At 43.5% G+C, this 26,543-nt stretch overlaps 1 protein-coding gene across 1 annotated transcript in view; it reads right to left on the reverse strand.

The window, feature by feature from the left end:
- The window catches only part of DNASE2B (deoxyribonuclease 2 beta), a 257,300-nt gene that overhangs the window by 29,962 nt on the left and 200,795 nt on the right, over positions 1–26,543 (reverse strand). Inside the window, exon 5 of the mRNA XM_078659262.1 lies at positions 23,952–24,149. Coding sequence (XP_078515388.1) covers positions 23,952–24,149 — 198 coding nt within the window. The remainder of the gene's footprint in view (positions 1–23,951; positions 24,150–26,543) is intronic.

A 26,543-nucleotide genomic window follows, 5' to 3' on the forward strand; every position in this document is an offset into this window, starting at 1 on the left:
AAAGAAAGCATGTCATCAAATGTTATGCCCAAATTTCGAGTTGCACTGATGGTATTTGGGGGGGGGCTTCCGCATCAGATGGCCAACCAGTGTGTGGAGAAAAGAGATTGTTTTTCCCAAAAGGTAGGATCTCTGTTTTAGCAGAGTTGCATTTGAGGTGATTGTCATGCATCCAATTGAAAGTCGCAGTCAGACACTCTTTCAGAACCTGTTCGGCTTTTTCTGTATCATCATCCAGAACCAGGACCAATTGAGTGTCGTCTGCGTATGCAATAGTACTCACATCATAGGAAGCAATGAGATTGATCAGGGGCGCCATATAAAGATTGAAAAGAGTAGGGCTCAGACTTGAGCCCTGAGGCACCCCTGAGCCAGTCTCTTTCTCCTCCGAGTGGAACTGTCCTAACATAGTTATCTGTTTTCTATGCAGCAGAACATTTTTGAACCATTTCAACACGGTGCCCCCTATGCCAGCCTCAACCAGGCGATGTAGTAGAATGGCATGGGACACCGTGTCGAATGCTGCAGATAGGTCGAGGAGGATTAAAACTGCCTTCCTCCCTTGATCTAATGCAGCTCTTATGGTTTCTGTTGTTGATAGTAGTGCTGATTCTGTAGAGTGGTTTGCTCTAAAACCTGCCTGATTTGGATGTAGAATATGAATTCGTTCATCCGGCTCCCTTGACCACGCGCCCACTGGAGGATGTCCATTGTATCATTTACACTGACGGTTCGGCGCAACTGGCCGTGGTTTCTAAGCACGCATATTCTTCGGCCTGCGCAATAGTGGTTGGTACTATGGTGAATGGAGAATTCAAGTCCGATGTCATGCATACACAGACATTAGGGGACTGTACCGCCCAGTTGGCAGAGCTCCGTGCTCTATTGCTTGCATTTGAATACGCTGATCTTAGTGTGACTACTCTTATCGTAAGTGAATCTTACTACTGTGTTCAGTCTTACAATTTGTTGTTTTGGGCTCAAAATGACTATTGTGATTCCAAAGGTAGCACAATAAAACACAAAATGATATGGGTTCATGTGGCTGAGCTTAAAGAACGGCTGCCACCCGTGTTTCTGAATCATACTCTTGGTCACCAGCGTGTTGGAGTTCACGCTGTTTGCAATAGTCATGCTGATGAAGCGGCAAAGACAGCAGTAGCGACATATTTGGTTGCAGCAGTTACACGTTCGAAAAGTAAGATTGATGATGACATCTTGGTAGCTATTGCCGCAACTGAGAAGGGAAGTAATTACCCTAGAGGTTTCCCTTCAAAGTACTCTTATCACTTAAGTCCTGATAAAGTTCCTTATGTGAGAATTAAGGACGTTGGTGACAGATTGATTCCCAATGCGGACCGCAGGTCCATACTGATTACAGCCTCTCACGAGGGTATGGCATCCGCTCCTGCCGGCGTCTCTGCGACTGTATCACTTTTAAAACAGCGTTACTGGTTATGCGGATTGTATTATGGTAAAAAAGTGCAGATTCATGCCAGCATCGTTTTCTGCGTTTAGCCCCTGGCTATACACAAGTTAAGGTGGATCCCCGTTTTGAGAGTGATCATTCTGTTACTACCTATTCAGTAGGCAATCTATGTCAGACCTGGCTCAAACACTGCACCTTAGCGTCAGTTAAATTCCATTTGTCTAAATTGACTGACCCCGTTGACTTGAATGACTTTGTGAAAGGTCCTGCAGCAGTCAGATCCAAAAGATGAATTTATGCTGTTTACAACGAAGTTTGGAAACTGTACCAAATTGAATCGCCTTCTAGGTTAAGAGCTATTGATCAAGCTAATTTAGAAAAAGTGCTTGCAGTTGTAGATAATAGCATTAACACACTTTCTTCCCGAATTTACACGTTAGATAATATTGTTTCTTCTGTTTGTGATATTGTGCAAGATGAAGTCTCAGTTTTTTACCATGGCAAAAATCAATTACGTTCTATTATGCAGTTTGCATGAACTTTACAAATGTGGAAGGCTGGGAAAGTGCCTTGAGACTATATGAACACTTCTTCGCTGTTTTTACCATTTAATCTGACTGCTAAACAACAATTTATGTCTATGAAAGATGCAACATTTTCGTTTGGCCTATTCATGGGTTAATAACGCTACCTTTTCCACTGTTTAAATTTGAAGCTTGTATGAAGCACTATGCCATAGGCAGATGTGAACCATTGCATAGCGAATATCTCCATGAGGTTTGGTCGCTTCCATTCACCTATAGGTGTCTGAGGGAGGGTAAAGAAGTTTATTTGAAAGGTGAAGATTGCACTACCACACCTGATCACTCATTGGTCTGTAGGAATATACAATTGCACGGCTCGTGTAATTTAGAAGCCCCGAATCTGACCTGTATTTTAAAAGGTACACCCACCGCGGCTATTCTACCTACTTTCACATTGTTAGCGAACGGTAGTTATTTATTTTTAAATAATGAAGATTGCTGTGGTATGCTGGCAGGGATACCGTACATATTGTGACTGTCTCCCAACGTGTTGTCTGTTGTAAGAATGTGCTGTTTCCTCCTCCACATGGGAAGCTCGATATATCCATCTGGCCTTCCATTCCGACCTTGAAAGCAGAGTTCAACAAGATGAGTCGAATAAGGGCTCTTTTGTCTCAAAAAGAAGTCGCCCTCACATCTGCACGTGAAACATTTTTACGTCAAGTTGCTAATACTCATATCGAGGTACATGCCTTATTAAATACCGATTTCCCCCTGCATTTTGGGGCATTGATTCACACTATATTTAATGCCTCGTCGACCTCGGGCTTGACGCACTTTTTTAAAGTAGTAAGTTCTGGCCTTGTGTCTTCATTCCAAACTATATTTGGTGTAATACCAACATTTTTTCATTCTATTTTTCCAGCGTCTTTGGCGGTTTCCTGTTAATTCTTGCCTTGGCTGCCGGTGTGCTGCTGTTAATTTGCTTGCTCCAAAACGGTTGCGCATTCTGTGCCCCATGACGACCTGCCCCGGCTGCTCCAACTTCGTGAACGGATGCTTGAATACTATGTATCGCTGCCTCTGGCTACTTTGAGTGTGGCGTATGGTTTATCCTTCCAGTTTTCGTACTTTACATGTGTACAGCCAGTTTTCCACTGCCTGGATTGCAGTTTTGAATGGGCTCTGGATATGTGCCTCTGCAATACGGTGTCTCCTAACCCAGATTATGATCTACTAATGAGTCCCTTAAATGCTCATGAACTAGACTGTTCTGGTGTCGGAATTATGGCCTGTGCAGCAGCGCATGGAGTCCTAGGTAATTGCAATGTATGGACTGCAGCCCATGACTTTCTGGCATGCAGTTATCTCCAAGAACACCCGAGTTGTCCTCTGATGGTGCTAGCTCCGGCTGTTGAATTACACATGTGTTCTTTTCCATTACTAAATTGGATAGCTGAAATATTCACTGACGATAACAACAACATCCTATTGGAGGCGGTTGCAACGTACTGTGCCTATATGCTGTTGGACTGAAGTAACGATTTTTTTTCTGCGTCATAGACACGTACTGGAATCATGAATTGTTCCTACATTTTTTTCTATTCTACGCATTACATGTGTTTCACACTATACAACCCTGTTGGGTTTTGATTTTTGTGGTTTCTAATTCGGATTTTGCTCCCGATTATCCAGTTTGGTGAAATTTTGAACTTGGTTCTGTGTCATTCGAACTTGAACTCTGCGTTCCAAAATTGCCCCCACTTCTTGTGCGTTTTCCGATCAAGGGAGGGTGTAGTGAGGGCTGGGCCTTGTTGCGCACATTATTATGTTAGCATAGGCTTATTAGAAGTTTAAACACCATTTTACCTTATGCTACTTACATTGTGACCCTAGTCTGCACAGTGAGTGCTAAAGCCTCCAAGGTTATCATAACAAGGTAGCTGTTGTTTGGGCTGATCGGCTCACGTTTTAGAGATAACATACATGCAGCTGCGAGCCAACGGAGATTCTGGCGCCTTTAATATTACACTGTAAGCCTGATTTCAGACACTTGGAAGAATCCGTTTTTCCAAAGAGACAGAGAGCTTTTGCAGATCCTGATGTGATTTACTCCTGCTGATCTTGAAGGTATGGGGTCCCCCACAAAAAGCCTAAGAGACCTTCTATATTTCATAAAACATAGTTCCTAGCTAGGGAGGGTGTTGAACTAGGCACTATAATACCTGTTTTCACCATCATTGTAATATGATTTTTCCTTTTGTGTTTTATGGAATTGTAACAATGCTGATCATATTATTTCTAATCATATGTCTGCTTATGTTAGCAAAGATACTGTATATTAGAACACGTCGTTAAAATAAATATTTTAACCTTTTCCCGTGTCTCTTTTTACTCCTGTTGTGGACTGGTATGAGAGTATAACGAAAGAGTGTTCTTGCTTTCCACCATTCCTTGTATAACCTAAGTTGCATGTTCTGGGTTGTCTAATCATTGGTTCCTTTGCTATAGGACGAAGAGCTAATGTGACACTGATGCTATCTGGTTACGGTTTCTAGGCACTGAGGTGAGTTTTTTGGTACACCACAATTCACTGAGGTCCTGGGTCTCTGTGCACAGTTCTGTGTAGGAGCAGAATCCCTGCAACACCACCTTCTCACTGCATGGGAACAGCTCATCGCTTGGAGCACCACAGTCACTATGAGATCCATCCACTCTGGAGTACCAATGGACTCCTGCTCCCTCCACTTTTTCAACTTTGGAAGCAAGGAAATCAGCGGCGAACTCACCTCCATTCTCAATACATCTATCACCATGTCCACCATCCCCAATATATGTAAACAGAAAGAGCTCAGACCCCCTCCTCACGAAACTCTCCACTAACCCCAGCAAAAGCAAGAACTACCGCCTCATCTCTCTGCTCCCTTCCCAGTCAAAGTGTTCAAGACTACTTCCCAGAGAGCCCGGCAGCAAGCTGGCGGCTGCTTAACAGGGCTCTACTGCTTGATGTCACAATCCAGCATTTATCTGCAGTTCCTGGGCGGATTCCGCATTTTCCTTGACCAATAACCCTGAGTGAAGTCAAGAGGAACCCACTGTAGCTGGAATTTGGGCCATCTGAACTCAAGAGCACCATGTGTGGCATCCCTCAAGGTTCATCCCTCACTCATCACACCTACATGATGCTCCTAGCCAGCCTTATCAGAACCCATGCCTTATGGCCTGAGCTGCCGACTTTGAAGCTGGGGAACCAGGTTCGAGCCTTGGCGTCGGCCCAGCTTCCTGTGATTCTGGGCAAATCCCTTAATCTCCCGTGCCTACCAAAAAATGAATGTGTCCTTTTGTAAATGTAACTGGTGATCATGTAAAGCGCTCCAATACCTTTGGGTTGAGTTTGCGCTATAAAAATCTACAAAAAAAACATGGTCTCAACATCATATCCTACGCAGACGACACTCAGCTCATCCTCACTCTCTCACAAGACCCCTCAACCACTAGGACCAACTTGCATAACGAGTATCCCCAACTACAAGAAAAGCAAATGCCCGAAGCTCAACACAGACAAGATGGAAGTGCTAATTTTTGGGAACAACTCCCCCTGGAATGACACCTGGTGGCCCTCTGAACTCGGACCCACAACCATACCGACAAGCCACACCCGCTACCTCAGCATCATGCTGGACAGCAAATTCACCATGAAATGCCAAACCAACACAGTCTCCTCCACCTGCTTCAACACCCGCCAAATGCTCGGAAAGATCTACAGAATGCTCCCTTTTTTTTTTTTTTTTTTTTTTTGTGTCAGCAGACAGTTATATAAGACAATACAAGAAAAAAAAGAAATGAAATTCCCAAATACCGGGACCGCGGAAATAATCATTATGTACAGTATCTTGAATAAACACAGATACACAGACAGCTTTACAGGTGTTTGATATAATCAATCTGTAAAAACCAAGAAAAAAAAGTTAAATCCAGTTTGAGATTGGTGCCCATATATTTCTACCATACGTCTTCTTTTTAATCCCCTTCAGTTTATAAACAGCACTTTCTAGTTGATATATAGATAATAATTGAGTTGCCAGTGATTAAAATCCGGCGGGTCAACATCTAACCATCGTGAAGTAATACAGAATCTGAATATAGCCATGCAAATAAATAGAAATCCTTCCTCTACATTTGATCTAATCCCAGTTTCCTGTGTCTGGATTCCAAAGATTACCAGTTCTGCAGATAGTTGTACATGTACCCCCAAACTGGCAGTTAAAAAAATTAAACATCACTAATAAACTGTAACAGTCTGGGGCAATCAAAAAACATGTGAATAGAGTCAGCAGCAATGTACCCACAGTGATTGCACCTATGCCCGTTGCCTGATTTCCATTTCACCAATTTGACAGGTGTATAATATAGGTCGAAAATAGACATAAAGTGTTGACTTTTTAGTGAGCCATTAAATACAATTTTGGTGGATAATTCTAGTGCTCTAAGTATATCTATTTTGTCTACTTCCAGTTTTCTTTTCAATTTGTTTTCAACCTCAAATAAGTCATCTTGCAGTCTGTTTATCATTGTCTGATACACCAAGCCAATTTTATTCCCCTTTCTGCTGACTTCAGGAATATCAATCTTATTCATTAAAGGATGATCTAGCAATCCCTTGGAGTCCAAAAAGATTCGTAATTGAAGATATTTGAAAAAATCAGTTCTCGGAAGATTATATTTATGTTGTAAAATGGAGAAAGTAGCAATCTGATCCCCCTGGTAGAGATCTACTAACACATAAACACCTGCAAAATGCCATGTTTCATCACTTGGTCCCCAAAAATCTCGGGTAAAGTTGAATTATTTATCAAGGGCGTATAATAATTTAAATCAAAACAGAGGACACATTTTTTTTCAGTTGTTTCCATATTTCAAAAGAAGCTATCATAATTTTAAATTTTGTTTTTTTGTAATAACTCGGCTCGATTACTCTTACTAAGCATTGCCTAGCCTCCATCCCTAACAACATTTCATAGATTGAGGGACTAACCGATTCGCTTAGCCTTATATCATGAAAAATTAAAATGCCCATATGTCTCAGTAAGGTACCCGGGTAGTACAGCCGGAAATTCGGGACCCCCAGCCCCCCTTCATTCTAGGAAGAAAGCACCACTTCAGAGCTCTTCTAGATCGCTGGTAGCTCCATAAAAACCTAGAGGACATTCTCTCAATCTTGCTTAAAAAAAACGATTGGAACAACAAAGGTATTGTACGAAACAGATAAAGGAATTTCGGAAATATTAACATCTTCAATATGTTAGTGCGACCATATAATGAAAAATGGAGATTATTCAGTCTCTCAAGAGTTCTATTAGCAGAATTTAATACAGGTTCTATATTGAGACGTGGTATATCATCAATTTTAGCACTGATTGTAATACCAAGATACCGAGCATCTGGAGCAAAAACCATATAGTTTGGGCGACCCTCCTCAGAATGAATCAATTGCGTTTTAGAGATATTCAACTTATATCCCAAGTACCCCCCAAACTCATGAGCTAATTCAATAGTTTTAGGTAAGGATCGCTTGATATCGGCAGTGGTAATAGCGATATCGTCTGCATACGCATACACCTTATAATCAAATTGATGAATCCTAACCGGGCTTACTTCGGATTCATTTTCCAATCTATTCAGGAAGGGTTCGATATATAATGCAAATAACAAGGGGGAACAAGGACAGCCTTGCCTCGTCCCCGTTGTTATTGCTAAATCATCGGAAACATCACCAGCTATTCGGATTGTGGCCCTAGGGTAGTTATATAATGCCTGTGCTGCCTTAATAAATTCCCTGGGAAATCCCTTCCTCATCAATACAGACCACAGAAATCTCCAGGCAACCCTGTCGAATGCTTTTTCAGCATCCAACAGGGCCACTGCAACCGGAGATCCTGTGGCCTGCGCCCAATCCAGAAGTGAGATAACCCTCTTTACATGGTCCGTCGTATCTCTGTTACGAATAAATCCATGCTGTCTTATGGAGACCAGAGTGGGCATTAAGTCGTTCAACCTATTAGCTAAGATTTTAGAAAAAATCTTACTGTCAGCAGTAATAAGTGAGATGGGTCTGTATGACCCAGCTCGGTAGCCTCCTTTCCCTTTTTTTAAAAAAATGACTATAGTGGCAAAAGACCATGATTCGGGGAGATAACCTAAAAAGGCCTTATGAAAAACTTTAAGTAACTCATTTTTTAGCAATCCACGAAATGTGCGATAAAATTCAAGGGGTATATTATCAGGCCCCATTGCCTTCCCGAGAGCTAAACTTAAAATAGCAGATTAAATTTTTTCCCATGAGATAGGGGTGGCTAATAAAATCTTATGTGCTTCATGAAGTCCGACACTATCAAGATTTTCAAGATACAATAGCTCATTCCTTCCTACGTCTGTACCATCACGAGACTCATCATACAAAAGTTGATAAAAATCACAAAATGCTTTAACACCTTAAGTGCTGCCGTCGGCCAACGGTCGTCACGGGCACTACCTCCCCAGTGCTGCGTGCGACCGCTGGACGTCCAGTTCAGCACTGGATAATGGACAGCGCAGCACTGGGGAGGTCTATTTACGAAGCTCCCAAGGTGTTAAGCACCTCTGTTTTCGTTATGTTATGTTTATGTTTGTTATGTTTTATGCACTTATATAGCGCGGCTGTCACTCCAAGGAGTATCTTGGCGCTTAAAGCCCGTAGCCTAAATGGAAGGCCGGAAATGTCAGCTCGCAGCATCCGTCTTGTCCATGCTAAACACGCTCTAACTAAACCAATGTCATACAGACCATATCTGAAAGGTTGAAAATCCAAGTTTTCAGAGCCTTGCGGAAGTTTTTCTCAATGGGGATTAGGCGCAAATTGGGTGGGAGTTTATTCCAGGCTTTCGCACCCAATGTTGCGAGGGATTTGCCTCCTCTTGTTGAAAGTCTGAATTTGGGGATCTGTAATAGATTCATATTGGCTGATCTAAGAGAGCGTGTAGGTGCATACCGTTTAAACCAAGGGAGAAAGTATTTGGGTCCTTGTTGGTGATAAGCTCTGAAGGTAATCACAAGGATTTTGAACAGTATGCGTTTGTGGATGGGTAGCCAGTGTAGGGCCTTGAGAGCGGCCGAGGCAGATGACCTCCTCGGCCATTTCAGGACCAGACGGGCAGCGGCATTTTGGACAACCTGCAGCCTATGCAGGACAGATCGATTTAGTCCTGCATATAGGCTGTTACAGTAGTCCAAACGAGATGTTACAAGTGCCACTGTCACCGTCTTCCTGGCCGTCAGAGGCAGAAAGTCAAAAAACTTTCTAAGTCCTCTGATGGTGTTGAAGCACGACCCAGCCACTGCCCCTGCCTGCTGTTTAAAGGATAGGGCACTGTCAAACCTGATCCCTAGATTCCGGGCCGTGGCAATGGTATCTGGAGGGGACTCCACATCCAATGGCCACCAAAGACTAGGGGAAAAGGGATTTTGGGGTCCGAAAGGAATAATTTCGGTCTTCCCGGTGTTACATTTGAGATGGTTCTCACGCATCCAAATAAAGGTAGCGGTGAGGCAGTCTTTTAGATTTTCCTCTCCCTTTCCATTTTCCCTGTCTAATACCAGAATGAGCTGAGTATCTTCAGCGTAAGAAACAGTACTGATGTTAAAAGACGAAATCAGCTCAATCAAGGGGGTCATATATAGGTTGAACAGTACCGGGCTCAAAGTGGAGCCCTGAGGTACCCCTGTTAGTATAATTTTTTCCTCGGAGCAGTGTTCTCCCAACACCGTGACCTGTCTACGGTGGTCAAGGAAGTTTTTCAACCAATCCAACACAGTGCCCGCTATCCCTGCTGCTACCAGACGACTGATCAGTATTGAGTGGGACACCGTATCGAAGGCCGCCGATAGATCAAGCAAGACAAGGACGGCCTTCTTCCCTTGATCCATGGCGGTCTTCAATGTCTCCACGGTGTACAGGAGGGCAGACTCAGTGGAGTGTGAGGCCCGAAACCCAGATTGATTAGGGTGCAGGATATCCTCGTCCTCCAGGAATTTAGTCAGCTGTTTGTTCACCACTGATTCAGTCATTTTAAAAAGCAGCGGCAGCAAGGAGATTGGGCGGAGGTTGGAGAGTGTTGTAGGATCTGGCAGAGGTTTTTTTTGCAGTGGCTTTACTGCCGCCAGTTTCCATTCCGATGGAATCATGGCAGAAGACAGGGATGAATTTATAATGCTATTTATGGTAGGGTTAACTGTATCTACCAGGGCATGTATCAGCATGGGGGGGCAGGGATCAAAAGGAGAACCAGATTTAGTCGACAAAATCAGTTGGCGTGAGTCTTCTGAACTAATAGGTAGAAAATCACAGAGTTGTGCTACTCCAGAGGGAGTTTCTAGGTCCTCTACTGCCTTAGAAGCCAATGGTTCAGAAAAATCCTTGGTAAGGTTTGATATTTTCGATTCAAAATAATCTGCAATCGAATTGCACAAAGTGAGAGAGGGAGGGATTTCCGATAGGAGGAACCTTGGTTTCGTGAAATCATTGACTATTTTAAAAATCTCTTTTTGTGTATTGTTTGAGGAATCAATAGCTTTTACATAGTAATCCTTTTTGGCCGTTTTAATCTGTGCATGATATTGCCTCCTAGATTCTCTATAATGACCGAGGTCTTCCTCCTTATATAGGCGACGCCATTTCCTCTCCAGTCTTCTAACCTCAACATGTTTCTATTTCAAGGAGAGTGAGAACCAGGGTGCCGTTTTTTTATTGTGATGTGAATTTTTCCGGTTTTTCGCCTTGGGGGGACCACAGATTTCCTTAACCCAATGATTAAAGTTGTTATTATCTGCCGCCGTGACACCTGTAAAAAGGGGTTTAAGTGCCATGGCTCTTTGTTGCAAATCTGGATCATTGCTAATTTTTTTCCAGTCATGTTTCATGCTGGCGTCAGCCATAGGGACACCCTTTCTGAGCCCCTTCCCCTCTACTGAGAGGTCAAATGGGATGAACATGTGGTCCGTCCAAGTTAAAGGACAGGGCGATTTTACCTTTAAGGATGCTAGGTTTGTACATACACAATCCAATATATGTCCAGCCTTGTGAGTGGGGTCCCGTGTCAATAGGGTCAGGCCCAGTACGTCCATTAGCTCTTTAAAACAAGACGCATTGGAATCTGAGTCAGAGTCCAGGTGAAGATTTAAATCTCCTAGGATAGTGAAATTAGCGAATTTAAGTGCAAGATTGCTGACTACCTCAGCTAGACTATCTAGGAAGTTTTTCTGTGGACCTGGTGGTCGATATATCAGTACTCCAGACAGAGTAAAAATGGTGGTATTATGCATATGGAGATTGAAACCCAGGCTTTCTGCCCCCCTTAAATCTGGGAGTTCAAACGTAGTGCATTTGATCGAATCACGGTGGATAATGGCAACCCCCCCTCCGCGTTGTGTCGGCCTGTCCAATCGCTGGATATGATACCTTTGCGGCAAGGCGAAAACAACATCAGGGGTACACCAGGCTTTAAGCCACGTCTCTGTAACGAACAGGCAGTCCAGGTCATTTTCCGCAATTAGATCGTGCACATGCGCTCCATTTTTACACATTGATCTGGCGTTTATTAGTCCCCCTCGGAGGGTAGAAAAGACATTTGGCTTTATGATTTGTATCTCCGGTATTAGCTCAACTTTACAGTTTTTACAGCATGTAGGTCCCCGCCAGGTGTCTGCTCGCAGTGTATTGTGGCAGCCACTATCTTGGGTCTGTAGTGAATATATCATATCTCTAGGGATATGAATATCGTGGCAAGGATGGCTAAGGGGGGTGGCCCTAGGCCCGGCCGCGGCACGGACGGGCACAGACGGGCTTACCTCTGGCGCACCTCCGGCGCGCCATCGGTGCGCCCGCTGCGCGCGTCCGCTGAGCGTCAGCCCCATGTGAGCTTTAAATAGGAGGCTCCTGATGGTCCTAGTGCAACCACTAGACCGTCACCTCTCTAAAATTGCCCCCGGAAGTGAGGGTGATGTACTCCCTCTGTACCGCGCTAGTCCACTCCCTCCACAACAAACAGCACAGGCTGCGGTGGAACGGGGAGATAAGCGGTCTCCTACACACAGAGGTACAATTTTACTAAGTGCCAAACAATTTAGCCAAACAGTTCGCTGCATGACCCCGTTTAGATCCTTAATTTTCAAAATATCATTAAATGCCGCCTTCTGTCTTAATCTTTGAGCTAGTACTCTTCCTGTTTGTTCACTGAATTCATAGCACTCCAACTTAAATTGTCTATGCTTCTGCGCAATCTGGTCGGCTATATGGGAATACACTGTGTTCCATTTGAGAGTTAAGTCAAGTTGGGCTTCTTCAATGCCACAACCTAGTTTTACTCTTTTGACTAGCTTCAACTCGGCCTTCATTACCTTATCCGACTCCTCCCTAAACTCAGTCCGTCTGGCTTTGCGTTGGAAGTTCGAGAAACTTGAGGTCTCCCCCTAACTATTGATTGATTTAAAAGTATCCCATACTATTTGGACAGAGGCAGTATTGTTATTATGATTAAAACATTCCTTTATAATTGTAGTCATATATTGCAGATAATCGTCTTCAAATAATAGGTTTCTTTGGAAAGACCATTTCGTTTTTCCACCCCTTACGTTAGGAAGCAATTGTATTTCAAGTATTAATGGGTTATGATCTGAAATTAATTTGGGGAGGATTTCAATTTTAGCTTTATCTAAAAAATGTTGGGAAATGAAAAAATAGTCTAGACGAACACATTTTTGTCCTAAGCGCGCAGTGTGCTTTATTTAGTGCGCACTCCAGAGACACCGTTCGCGCCGCCGCTTTTAAAAAGCGAGCGGCGCGAAAAACTGCCATGTCCTCGTTGCTGGAGACTGCACAGCTGCGGGGGCTGATTGTGGTCCTTTGAATTTATATTTGTGTTAATTGCAGCACAGACGGGCTCTGCAATTAGCACGAGTACTAACTTCAACGGGTCACAATCACCCCTGCAGCTGTGCACTGTAAGAAAAGGAATGCAGAGTGTTACACCCAGCGTGTGCTAAGTGTTTGAGACTTTGCGTTTCTTTTCTTAATTATGCACAACTGCGAGGCTGCTTGTGACCCTATGTGTTTCCTTCCTCCAGCTCTCCTTTAAAGGAAAAACGAACGGTGATCAATAACCCCTTCTTACGTACAGTAAGAAAGATTTGGCATCATCAACTCCAACAAAAACATAAGGCTCTATAACACCAAAAAACAACAATCTAAAGATGCACAGGCAGGTGCATTCTTCGCAATAAAGCATTCTCAGTAGATCCTGGGTGACTCACTGCTATAAAATCTTCATAATAGAAGTCAGCAACCAATCACATTCAGCCTGCCTTTTCCTGACACACACGATTCCCTGCTCTCTGCTCCCGAAACAGACCGAGGACTACAGTGTGAAAGCTAAAGTTCAAACAGGTAAACAGAGGTAGCCATAGTTTTGTTTCGTGCTTTGTCTCCCAGCAACAAACTAATTTTTACTTATTGAAAAATTAAGAGAACCAGTTGGTAAACTCACAGCAAAGACAATCTAGCGTTACTTCCACAGTTTTCTGCACTGCACTAAATGAGCACGATTACCGTTTCAAGATGGCTATGCATAGTCAGACTGCGGAAAGAGTGTGTTTTATACAGATCAGACTGAATCACCAGAGCACTTAGCACTCCGATTTCACATGATACTGTGCCAAAACTGTAGGAGGTCTAGGAACTATTCGTGTTCACTGCCTTGATTTTCATGCTTGAGCCAAGACAGGGATTTTTCTGGAAGTTTCTTCCAAAAATATCTTTGCGAGATGTTCCACTTCCTATCTGAAAGCTATTTACATGGTCACGGGCAAATTGCTATTTGCACTCATTTTGATTACTGCAGTGCTTTACACGAGGGAAAATTAGGAAAACTCGTCACAAAACTGCAGGTTCCACAAGACTGTGCCGGAAGACCGCTTTCAACCAGAATAGTTGGTCCAGATTATGAACTGTAAATCTGCCGCAAGAGTCACACTGATTGCTAGCGCATGAGAATGCACCCAGGCAAGGTTGCAAACGTGGAAACAAAAGGAGTAGGAACCAGCTACCTTTAAATTTTAAAATGTTGGACCACAGATAATATGTGTGGCAATGTCTTTAGTTTCCCTGAACAAAGGAACTCTTCCCCAGTTCACATCTACGAGCCTAACAAGAAGATGGCATTCGACCAGGGGTCACGCATCGCGAAAGACCTCCCGCAAAAACTATCAATAAGTAATTGTAGAGCACACTAATCACCTGACGGAATATAACGCAAAGTTTAACTTTTCGATGAACCCTGAATGCCTGGCGATCCAAGAAAGCGTTGACATTACCACCCGGTTTCAAAGTATGCAGCTTTTCCAGGCCCTACAAACCTTTAGGCATCTCTGCACTATCGAAGTATCCAAAATACAGTTTATGTTTCCTGTACAGGGGATTTAATTCACTGGGGAATCAATACTTGTCGGGACAGTTTTGATCCTAATATTCATCAGAATAAGAACGGAAACTTTCAGTGTTTGTTTCCGTCTTCCAGCCCTTCCTCAAATGAAGAAAGGAGCATCCATTTATAGCAGTTAGCTGTTCCACAAACGCAATTTTCTGCAACAACTTTGTGACACCTACTAACACTATTTCCAACTTCTTCTTTCATTACATATCAAGATGAAACTTTTCTTAACGCTAAGCCAATCTGTCCCAATGGCACAGGAGGACATCACAGCAGCATTCTTTACCGCCACCTGGCTGAACTCACAGCAGATAAGATATAGTCTTAAAACCTGCTGCTATGGTCTAAGCCACTAACTAAAGCCTTGCTTCGCCATGCTAGGTTTAATTTGAAGGCAAGACCGAACATTAAGGAAGGGGACCAGAATCGGTCAACATGGCCTCTTGCGGCAGGCTAGAAGGCTACCACAATTTAGGGTCACTTTCTTATGTTTTTTTAATAATGCGATCCATGACTGGGAAGGACGTCGGGCTATGCCCAACCTTTACAAAGGCAAGATGTGGTAAATATTTGAGGCACTCACCCGGCCTGCCCTCAGACTGCCAACTTCACAAATTATGTTCTACCGCCAACCCAGCCACATCGTTTCCCTGGCTTTAGGGCACACTGGCAATTCAAAAGGGTGTCTTCTGCGGTTCTACACATTACAGCGCTAGAACTTTCAAGGCGCAATATTTGGCAATAGTTGAAATTGCCAAATGAATATGAATGCTGCAGGCTACAGCAAAAAGATTCCATTCCAAAACTTATTGTGTATATGTAATTTTGTGTAGGCTCTCAACATTTACCCACCCAATGAACAGTGCTCCAGTTAAGAATCTTTAGTAAAATCTTATGATGGCACCACCGTTGGAGTCTTATGCTTTTGTAAACCTGAAGTGTACTTGCCTGTGTAATCAATTCATGTCATGGCGGGTGTATCCAAATTGCAAATCTGCCTTAAGATCCTTAACGTGGCACTGTGTGTATGGAAACGCACCATCTTTTCAGATTTTTAAGCAAATGTTTGGAGTGATATTTGGTGCTGCACACACACACGGTCTGGTTCCTGGCGCACATAGCCATGGCTGCAGTGCACAGAAACCCTACACTGCCGCACATAGAGGAAAAAAATTAGAGGGAACATTGTCTATAACTATATCTAGTTCACTAGAATGATTAGCATTCCATACATCAATAAGCCCGTTTCCTAAAACTAATTCACGGAGAGCTTTAAAAGTCCGAGGCTTTCTACCCAAATATTTCCCGGTTTTCCTAATATCAAACCCAGCATCAATATGAACATTGAAGTCCCCACAAAGAATTATCGGTTGAGTCCATGGGGCAAGCTCTAAATTAATAAAATTCATTAAATCAGCTTCATGTATATTAGGGCCATACAGTGAACAGATAGTGAACCTGTTTTCATCAATCTTAAGTTCTGCCAACCCCCATCTCCCCCATTTGTCTGCCAGAGTTTTAACACTTATCCCTAAGCCGAGTTTCATAAGGATAGCAACCCCTTTCTTAATTCCTGTCTGCTTTGAGCATACTATTAAATTTAAACCAAGATTTTTTAACTGATCTCTCTTAGCCCAAGGAATATGCGTTTCCTGTAAACACAAAATATCTATTTGTAATAACTGAACCATTTTACATAGAAACCCCCTTTTCTTAAAGTCGCGACCATTAATGTTCAGCGAACAAACCTTCAGCTTCCTATCCATTCCTGTTCATCAGAGATAAGACAAACATACCTTTCTTTTGTAGTGAAGACCTACAAAATCTTGCCCTTAAGAACAACATAAATAAAATCTGCTCTTGCTGCCATTCAGTGATAACTGCTGCTGACTTACACCCACCCCACCACCAACCCCCACACCTCCACCCCCCCTCCTCCTTAACCGAAACCCCACCCAACCCACCATCTGAGGCACATGGACTGTCAGTCCCTGAGAAGACAGAGCGCCCCCCCCCACCCTTTTCCTAGGTCGGAAGAAAGAATAACATCATTCAAATACAATCATTTTAGACTAGGCTTTGATATTCATCCACTTTTTTTCCCCTCCCCCCTCTCCTTGGAGCAAATAAACAAGAAATAAATGCCATAATGTCATAATGTCATCAAATATTCTTTTGCCACAATTTCGGAGAAAAAAAACTTTGTTTGACCCTTTACAGTGACTTTTAGCTTAGCTGGATTTTCAGGTACACCACTGCCCCCTTTTCCTGAAATCCGGCAATTAATTGACGTAAATGCCAATGTTTGGAAACAGTGACTTAACAAAAGTCCGGCCGGACAAAAAAATTACACCCTTTGGCAGCTCCCTTCTTGTCTGGCCAAGCTAAATCAAAAATATCTTTTCTAGCTAATTTTTTTTAAATCTGACCAATATAGCTCTTGGACGATCAGCCTCAGTTTGTCTGGCCTTATTCACTGTAAAGGAAAAACGATGTGCCCGTTCAATAACAAGTGGCCAGTCCCAGAGTGTTAATTCCGGGAATGCTTCGGAGCATAGCTCACAAATAAATTTGCGCATATCAGGCCCCCCCAGACTCTCAGGAATCCCCAAAATGCGTAAGTTATTTCTACGCGACTGATTCTCCAATTCAGTTAATTTAAATCCAATGTCGTCTCGTTATGCCTTGACAGAGCTGAGCTCAATTATTTGCGCCGCTACTTCATCCGCCAACACAGAGATTCTAGTCTCGGCCTCAGAAACCCTAGAAGAAATATCCGTACAGATTTTCGTAACTTGTCTCACCGCGATCTGTACTTTACGGCACGTGGCTTGTGTACGGGCAATCTCGGTCTTTGTTTCCGATCTATGTATCATCATAGTTTGATAGATCATTGCTAATGTCACTTCTTGATCAGGTGACTGTTCTTCATAGCATACCTTCCCTTCTTCCAAACAACCAGGCTGAGACACAATCTCAGATGATGCATCACTAGGGTCAAGAGATTTATTTCTGGTGCTCTTCCTCGCCTTATGTTTTTTGGCAGATCCTGGCGATATTTCACTAGCTCTTAAGTCGTCATCATCAAAGCTGCTGTCCCCAGGATAATCAGCCCAATCTTTATCAATGCTCTAGTCAGACGAATGGTCTGACATGGAAAAAAATGTATCCAGAACTTCTTGAGAGCCAGTAGGATCGAGACATGGAAGTTCAGTCGATACTGATTCTGTAGCAACCTCAGTTAAACAAATCATACCTCCAGGACTTTCAGTGACTGTTTGAGAGACCAAACTGACTCCTGGTCCCAGAATGCCTTTGAGTGGCTCTCTCTCTTCGGGTCTGACATCAGATCCAGTAATGGCAATCTTTCCTGAGTGTGAATCAAAGTTTCTAAAGGAGACTCATCCTGAACTACGGTACTCGAGAAATCCTCCTCCCTAACATTAATCACCTGGACCCCGTTTGAGTCCGTTACCGGGCTGTCAGCTCACAAAATCTGTATTTTTTTGGTAAGTTGTTTTTCAAACATGGCAGGTACTGTTTGTAATGCCGAATTAATGTTACGAGACTTATTGCCGCGCTCCCCCCTTTCTCGCTAGAGTCTGCGGCTGGGTTACAGAATTAGCCATTTCAGTCGGCTCCATCGACTCACCCGCCTCCTGGGCAGCGTCTTCAAGCTCTATAACATCAGACTGAGCGGGCGTCTTGGTCTTGCCGCTCCAGGTAACTGGGGGTTTCGTAGGAAGTTTCGGCGGCATGTCCATCTTAGTGCTGGCTGCACTGACAACGCAAAGTCCAGATGAGAGGGAAAGATAGAGCCAAACCGGCAAATGCCAAATGCCGGGAAAGAGCAGCAGGGAGACCATAGAGCACAAACGAAGCAGTACCGAAATTAATTTCCACAAAACAGGCTCCAAGGTTCCAGTGTTAAAATCAATCAGCAAACGCCATAGAAATCCTGAGGTGAATACCGCGGCCACTTTTTTCCACCTTCTTCCGACCAGGGAGTAGAGGAGCAGGCAGCTCACACAGCCGGTACAGCGGCCGCCATCTTGCCTCTGAATCATTTCACCCTAGAAGGGGCTACAGAATGCTCCCTGTTAGCACCAGGAAAATCATCATTGAAGCTGCACTCACCAGTTGGTTGGGCTACGGCAACGCGCTTTACCCAGGAATCACCACCAAACTCCTGAAGAGACTCCAGATGATTCAGAACTCAGCCTCCAGACTCATCCTCGACCTCCCCAAATATTCTCACATCACCCCCACCTCAAGAACCTTCACATGCTCCCCATCCAGAAAAGATGCCAATTCAAGATCCTGATACACGCCTACAAGGCCCTCTACAACCAAGGACCAGCACACATCAACCATCACCTGAACTTCCACCAACCCAACAGACACCACTTGCTCCGCTTCCCTCGCACACACTCCCTGTATCTGCTAAAGCTACAGTGGAGGATAATCCTTCTCCTACCTCGCCGCCAAGTCCTGGAACAACCTTCCCCATAACCTTCGAACATCATCCTCTCTCCTGGAATTCAGAAAGGGACTCAAGACCTGGCTTTTCGACTGATCCCAGCAAGAACATACCTGGATACTCTCTCAGATGAGTAGCAACACTTTATAAATCCGAGTTGATTGATTTATTGATTAGTCTTGCCCAGGTTACAAAGCTCAGAAAAGGAGCCAAATGTCCATGTCCTCCTAGCCCATTGCCCGTGACTACCAGTGTCAAGGTCATGACTTGGACCATGTGTATCCGGTTCTCCGAGTTTCAGCGTAGGTGTCTCCCTGTTCCAGTATCTGAACCTAATGAAATGTACTGCTATGTGGGGTGACATCATGATGATCCTGTGACCACAGTTCATTAAAACAATATCTGTGCTGTGTATTTCAGTTAGACACGTAATTGTGTCCACCATTTCCGGAGGGGCACTATGGCAGCATCACATCCCCGCTGCCTAACATGGCTGCTGGGCCAAATCCAGAAAGGACATCCACCTTTATTAGCTGTGATGATATTTTCTGCTACCATCACTCATACTTTACAAATCTTTTATTATTTCTTCTGCAACGATGGGCACCCGGTACGGAAAGATGTTTTGCATTGGTTGCTGTGTTTGTGAGGGGTTGTGTGAGTCGTGGAATGTCTGAAGCACTGAGTTTTAAGTGTTTTACATGTACACGGATCATCAGTGCAATCTTTAGCGTTATTATTTATTTGAAGCTCACGATGCTATTCATTTTGCAAACTAAACACAGTGCTATTGGAGCAGTGCAAAAATAAAGATAAAATGATAATAGCAAGATGTCATTATCATTTTATTTTTCTGTGTGGAATTGGAGCCTGGTCAAGGCGGGGCGGGGCTGAGCACAGTGAGGAGTGGTTTGCACTCCCTAAGTGCGCATGGCTGTGTGGCCAGCCCTATTGGGCCGGCCAAACATTCATGCACACTTACCATGTTCTCCACCTGGCTGTTGCACAGCCCGATGGAGAACATGCTGAGGCTCCCAACCCTGCCTGATCGGTCAAATAGGCCGCCCAGACCAATCACAGCTGTGTTGTGATTGCCTGGGAGAATCTGCTTCCGGTGCTGCCAGTGCAGACGAAGGGGATAGAAGTGTACGCGCAGCAGCCGGGGTAAAGGAAAAGTACTTTTTTGTTTTTTTATCCATTACCCCCCGCACCTCACCACCCCCGTTCCGAGGCAGCCACCACTGGTATGGAGATGTGTGTTCAGAAGCAAGGCGCTGCCTCGATATAGCCAGCCAAGGACTGACCTGTGAAAAGGGCTGGTGCCTCATTTGTGTTATTTACCAGCAGTAGCAAAGGTGTCATATTTCTCTCTGCTCAGAGAACTATTGATTGATTGATTGATAGGCTTTATTTCGATATAAAAATATCATAAAAGCTTGCACAACAGGTAAAATGCAACATTTGTTACAATCACATTCTATTTACAGTAAAAATAAGGACAGGGAGGCAAATATTAAAACAGAATTAAATTGACAAAGAAAGCCTTTTTGCACGAATCAACCATGACCACTTTAAAAATGTTGACACAGCGCAAACAATCAAGGTGGATGTGTCAGACATTACTACGCAGCTCCACTTTATGTTGGCGAGTGCCTAAGAGTCTACATAAGGGTTTTAGCCAGCGACTCCTGGGTGCACAGTAATCCGGACATTCAAAAAGAATGTGGGCTACCGACTCTACTCGGGTGGAACATCGCGCACAGAACAGGGAAGACTGGTGAGAGGATTTCCAGCGGGCTACTAGTTCGCCTACTGGAAAAGTCCCCACTCTGAACTTAAAATACAGGGCACGGTCAAAAGGAATGGATATGATGTCTAGATAGGGTTCATAGGCCACCGCATCTTTAATCCTCACAAAGTCTACTGTAGAGTTGCAATGGCGTGGATCTGAGTGTAGTTTGGAGGAGACCCAGTTCCAGTACAACTTCTTAATCATAGCTTTGGGTGGGGCGGTTCTCAGTGCCCATGCATCACCTATCCCTAACTCCGCTAAAAGCCTTTTAACGTCCCTCAACCATTTGATCCTAGACCAGCCTTCCATAGCCGTAACCTCTGATAGCGCTTCTGCGTAAGGGGCTAGTTCGGGCACCCGCCACAACCGGGCCCAAAGAAGCAAGGGGCGGAGTTGCGCTTGGTCCTTGATTGATCTGCAGCCTAGATCCAACAGCACTGGAACAGTGGGTGTACTCCACGGGAGAGCCATCAGATCTTTCAAAAATGTGCTCTCCGATTTTGCTAATGCATCCAGTTTGCAGGTACCACACAGCTCCGCCCCGTATAGGGCAGCGCTAACCCCTCTGGCTTTATATATTTCCACAACTGGGGCTATAGGTTTGCTTGTGGAGGAGCGTTGTTCCTTAAGTAATGCTCCGCCCACCCTTTTGTGGCCGAGGAGCATTTTTGGGATGTGCGGGTTCCAGCTAAAAGAATCATTAAGGCGGATACCCAGATAGTCAAACTCGGATACCCTCTCCAATGGAACAGAGTTCAGAGCCGGGGACGACCAAGTTTCTTGGGGGGGGGTTCATAATCCAAAACATGGTTTTGTCGGTATTGATTACCAACCCCCTCAACAAACAAAACTCCTGGAAACTATTCAGGAGGCTCTGGAGACCCATGGGAGACTTCGGGATAAGAAGGGTATCATCTGCAAAAAGCAGTGTTGGGATCCGTTTGCCCGCCAGGGATGGAGCATCGGAAGGGTTTCTTAGCAGATGCTCAACCACCCCGTTCACATAAAGGGAGAACAGGGTGGGGGCTAACACACATCCCTGGCGGACGCCTCCACCCACAGGGATCCTGTCGGTTTTTTCGCCCTTCGTGCCCCATCGAACCTCTGCAAAATTGCCAACATGTAGTCTCACAAGGAGGGAAAGAATATACGCGGGCAACCCCAGTTCTGACAGGACCTTCCACAACTCCTCATTGGGTACCAGGTCAAAGGCAGTCTTAAGGTCTATAAAGGCCAAATACAGACTGCCCTTGCCCAGCACCACCACTTTCCAATGTAAGAGAGCCAGTCTGAAGGCCTGTTCAATGGTCCCAGTACCAGAGCGAAATCCGGCTTGGAGGTCCGACAGGATATTATTGTCGTCCACCCACTGGAGCACCCTTCCCAAAATCGCCTTCCCTGCTACTTTTTGGGATGAGTCAATAAGACTTATTGGCCTGTAGTTGGCTGGGTTGTCCCGACACCCCTTTTTGAATATCGGGACAAGCTCAGCCCCCTTCCAAGATTCGGGTACGGGCGCACCTTTACTAATAGCATTTAGCAATGATGAAACTAGCTTCCCCCACTCATTGGGGTTTGCCCGTAGCAAGTCGCCCGGTAACCCATCAGGCCCTGCTGCTTTCAGAGGCACCAACATTTTGATTACATCTTCCACCTCTCTAGCAGTAAAAGGAACACACTCAAAACCCCCTGAACAAACGGCCAAAGAGTGGGAGGTGTGGGTAGTCGACTCAATCGAAGTATAGAGGGACGAAAAGTGGTTGAACCAGTTCTGGGCAGGGATGTTACAAGTCATCATGGTGCTAACTGGCCTATCCCTTGAGCTTATAAGGTTCCAGAAGCTTCTGGCATCCCTATCCAAGCTTGCTTTCATAAGATCCGCCCAGAGAACGATTGGAGCAAGGGCCATCCCTGCACACAGCTAATGTTAGTCCTGTTCTTCCTTATCACAGTCCTTGTGAAAAGGCAAAATTGGACTCAGAAGTTTCACTTGTTGTTTATTATCTTCCTGATGGAGTGTGATGCTCTTATACCTTCCCTTGGGGTGGATAAGTGAAGTCAAACGTTATTAAATATTGTAACTATCAATAGGTCTCATCCGTGCGACCTACAGGCTTTGGCAATGGTTTTAACAATATTTTACTGTAAATACGTCGCATATTTTACTTAAGTAAAGTCTTTGAATCTGGTAACATTTGTAAACTCTCTTTGCTTCAGTAGAATTTTGTATTGCAATTCGAATTTACTTCACTAAGTATTGGCAGAGCCAGAGGTCTCTGCTATACAAGGTTGAGGTATTGGGTTTTCCAATGTAATTAGAACTTATGTCTTTCATCATGGGGTTTATTTGACATTGCATGAAATCCATTATCTGTGCCAAAGCTCACCCTGTGTGTGGCACGACAGATATGAGTACCAAGTTGGGTTTACACCTTGACACACTAACCCCCTGATGAATGATATGTCTGAAAACCACTGCAGAGACATTTTGACAAGTTTTGGAAATGCGATCAGAAATGAGTATTGTGAAATAAGAGAAACAACGTTTTTATGACATTGTGTTGGTTGAAAATAAAAAGATAAAATATCTGCATTCAATTAATACTTTTATAAAAAAAATAATCATGTTATAATGGAATTAAGGGAATTCGGCTTTTAGCTACGTCATAGCAGTGCATATGCGGGACTGCCATATTATGAAATACGCAGCTTATGTTTACAACACATGGGCCCATTTAAGAAATTAAGGTAACCATCATGCACAGTGACGAATTTTCTAGGTATTGTTTTTGTGAAGGAGTTTCTGTGGGAGGTAGGGGACAATGGCAGGTATCCTCTTTGCAAGAAGGATTGGGAGTGAGGTGTAGGATAATGATGCATGTCCAGGCATTATATTTGGAAAAGGGATCGTGATGTACATGGCTTTTTCAGGACTACTCACCCCTTATCCAGCTAATCTATGGGAAGAGTTTTCAGGCCACCTTTGGGTGACATCTGAAGCATATAACTGCAGATGGGCAACAGTCAATAAAGAGGAGCTTTCCACCTAGGGGGTCCAAGGGACATCATAGACTTCTCTCGCTCGTTGTCTCTGATTTAACACGCTTTTGTATGTGATGTCATTAGACCTAGCTTCGTCACTTACATTTATAACTGTATGTACAGAAATGATTCATGACGGTGACCAGACTTGCTTTGTTGTTCTTACCATCAATGAAGAAGTGAGATTTAGCAAAGTTCACAAATAGTTCTCCTTGGGCTGACTGGAGCTTTGCAATGCTCTTTCTCGGTATCCAAGACTGGTAGGAATCAAGGCACATTTTCTGCAAATGTATCAACTCTTGTTGAAAGATTTGAGGAATCGAACAGTTGTAGACCTTTGGATTGTACAATAGTAACTGTCTTGCTATGAAAAGGAAACACAAAAAGGCACATTAAACAAGCAAAATAAACATAGCAGTTTTAACAAAGAAGCTCTAATCTGGCGGGAAAGAGAAACACTGTAGGCATCTGGCTTTCAAAAATACACATTTAGCAGAGGGTAAAGCCTGTTTCTCTGATGTGGGTGCTCAGCAGGTAAAACAGGGCCTCCGAGAGTGTCCTTCTGTTCATAGCACCCATTGCCTAAAGGAATTACACATTTTAGGAACCCATGGAGTATGCACCTGGGCAATTGTCCTGGCAAGTTGTTAGGGCCAAAACTCTGAAACTACATGAACATGTGGTGCGGAGGTCTAAAGTCTATGGTTTGCATCACGTGCTGCTAGTGAAAGAACAGATGACAAGGTAAATAGCTGCAAATCATTAAGCACCTGGCTGCAGTATTGTGAACGTATCACAGACAAATGTTGAAATCGTTAACAGTTTAGCTGACTACCAAAGCTGAAAAATCTACTGTGCACTGTGCCACTGACCTCTGGATCTAAACAGGTTTCAGATCGCCCTTCTAATGTTTTTTCTGGTGTTTCAGCTGTCTGCCTGACTTTTTGTTACTAATTCTTTCAAATATAATTGCTCATTTTCATTTTGCTTTAAAATGCGGGAGGCACAATATAATATATCACAAGTACAATGAATCATCACAGAATCAATTGCTTCTCTTTTACATGCCTTGTATACATGAAGCAATATATACTTTTGTGTTTTGCTTTTTAAGTGCAGCAGAGTTTTGAAATATTTTTATCGCGGCTCACAAAGCTATTGGCTTTGCCAGTGCTTGTTACTTTTGTTTCAAATGCAAAGATATAACACGATGAAAAGTCCTTACATTGTATTGGGATGGGGGAGTCATTCTCATGAAATTATAGCTCCATTTATGTAAATTATTTTGTGCTGCAGATTCACGTGGGGAAGGGAAAATCTGGTATTTCAAAGAAAGAAAAATAAGGCCAATAGTATATGAAAAAATGCTTAGGTAGGCAATGGCACATTATGGGTTCTGAATCGACTATCTTGCTTTTATTAGGAGCTTGTAAGGAAAGCTAGCATGCCTAAGTACAAGAAAAGTATGCACCCCATAAGAGATTAACACACTATGTATATGCTGAAATTGTAAAGCATCAAATGCTTTTTTGAAAAAGCGTGGTTTTACTTCTTTACAAAATCGTCTCTCAAATAAATCTAAAGCTATAATTCCATGTAGGTTGATGACATACAGATATCATTAGTTATGTGGTTTGGGCGCAGGTTTAAGCTTAGTTTTAGGGTTATCATGAGATTTAGGGCTGGGGATAAAATAAGATTAGTACTTGTGTTATACCTAAACTTCGAAGTAAGGTAAGGCCTTAAGATGTATGTAGAAGCTCAGAAATTCGTTTAGAGTCTGATTTAGGGACGGGACAGGGTTATGCTTAGGCATAGAGTTAGTGTTAGACTAGACTCAGAAATATGGTCAGATTTATGATTAGGTTCACAGATTAGGGTGAATGTTAGGATTAGATTTAGCATTGTTTAATCGATACATTTTTTTCTTCTATTTTTTTATACTCTTTAGGATTACATTTTCAAGAATATATTCATGAGATTTGTGATCACATGTTGTGTATTTAAATGTCAGTACTTTATTTTCAAAATTATAGTTTAGTATCATGACCTATCACACGAAAGATTACGTATTGCGCATGCATTTGCAACATTTGTTATCTGTTAGAGTGCCCATCGCAAACAGCTCCAAACTACAGCTGCAGGGAGAAGAGCTTTGCTTTAACTGGAGGACCTAATTAGAGAAACATAATCCAATTCCTCCCAATACAAATACGAACGATCAAAAAAGAAGAGAGTGTACCATTGCTTCAAACACTTGTCTTCTACTCTTCCCTCGATCATCTGTGAGCCCAACTCCACTCAGTGCTGCTACTCAACGTTTTCTCAACATGACCTTTATACACAGTCTTCTTATGATAGAGACATCATTTAGGCGAGGTACTCACTGAAACGTAATAGCATGTTTGAATCAACATAGAATGGGCCACTTGGCTTGTGGCTGCCTCCACTTCATCTATGGTGCAAGGGTGCCGGCGAGAGCACTACACTGCTAAGTGTAGCACTAGCGCAGGGGGAAACACAAGGCTGCACCATATGGTTGTAAATATGGCGTACATCTCAGAAAAGAAGACAGGGCTGATAAGGGAATCATAAAAAGCAGGGCTGGGCTTCTGAGATTAACCTTTTGATGCACATATCACTGTGCTGACCTCCAGGTATCAACTCTGGTCACTCACATGAATTGTGTTGGGGGGTCAAACAGCTTCGGAGTCTTGACTGTTGTGACATACAGTCTTTCATGTGGAAAGAAGGAAAA

The sequence above is a fragment of the Lissotriton helveticus genome, chromosome 1_1, assembly GCF_964261635.1.
Source record: "Lissotriton helveticus chromosome 1_1, aLisHel1.1, whole genome shotgun sequence".
In the NCBI taxonomy this organism is placed as follows: Eukaryota; Metazoa; Chordata; class Amphibia; order Caudata; family Salamandridae; genus Lissotriton; species Lissotriton helveticus.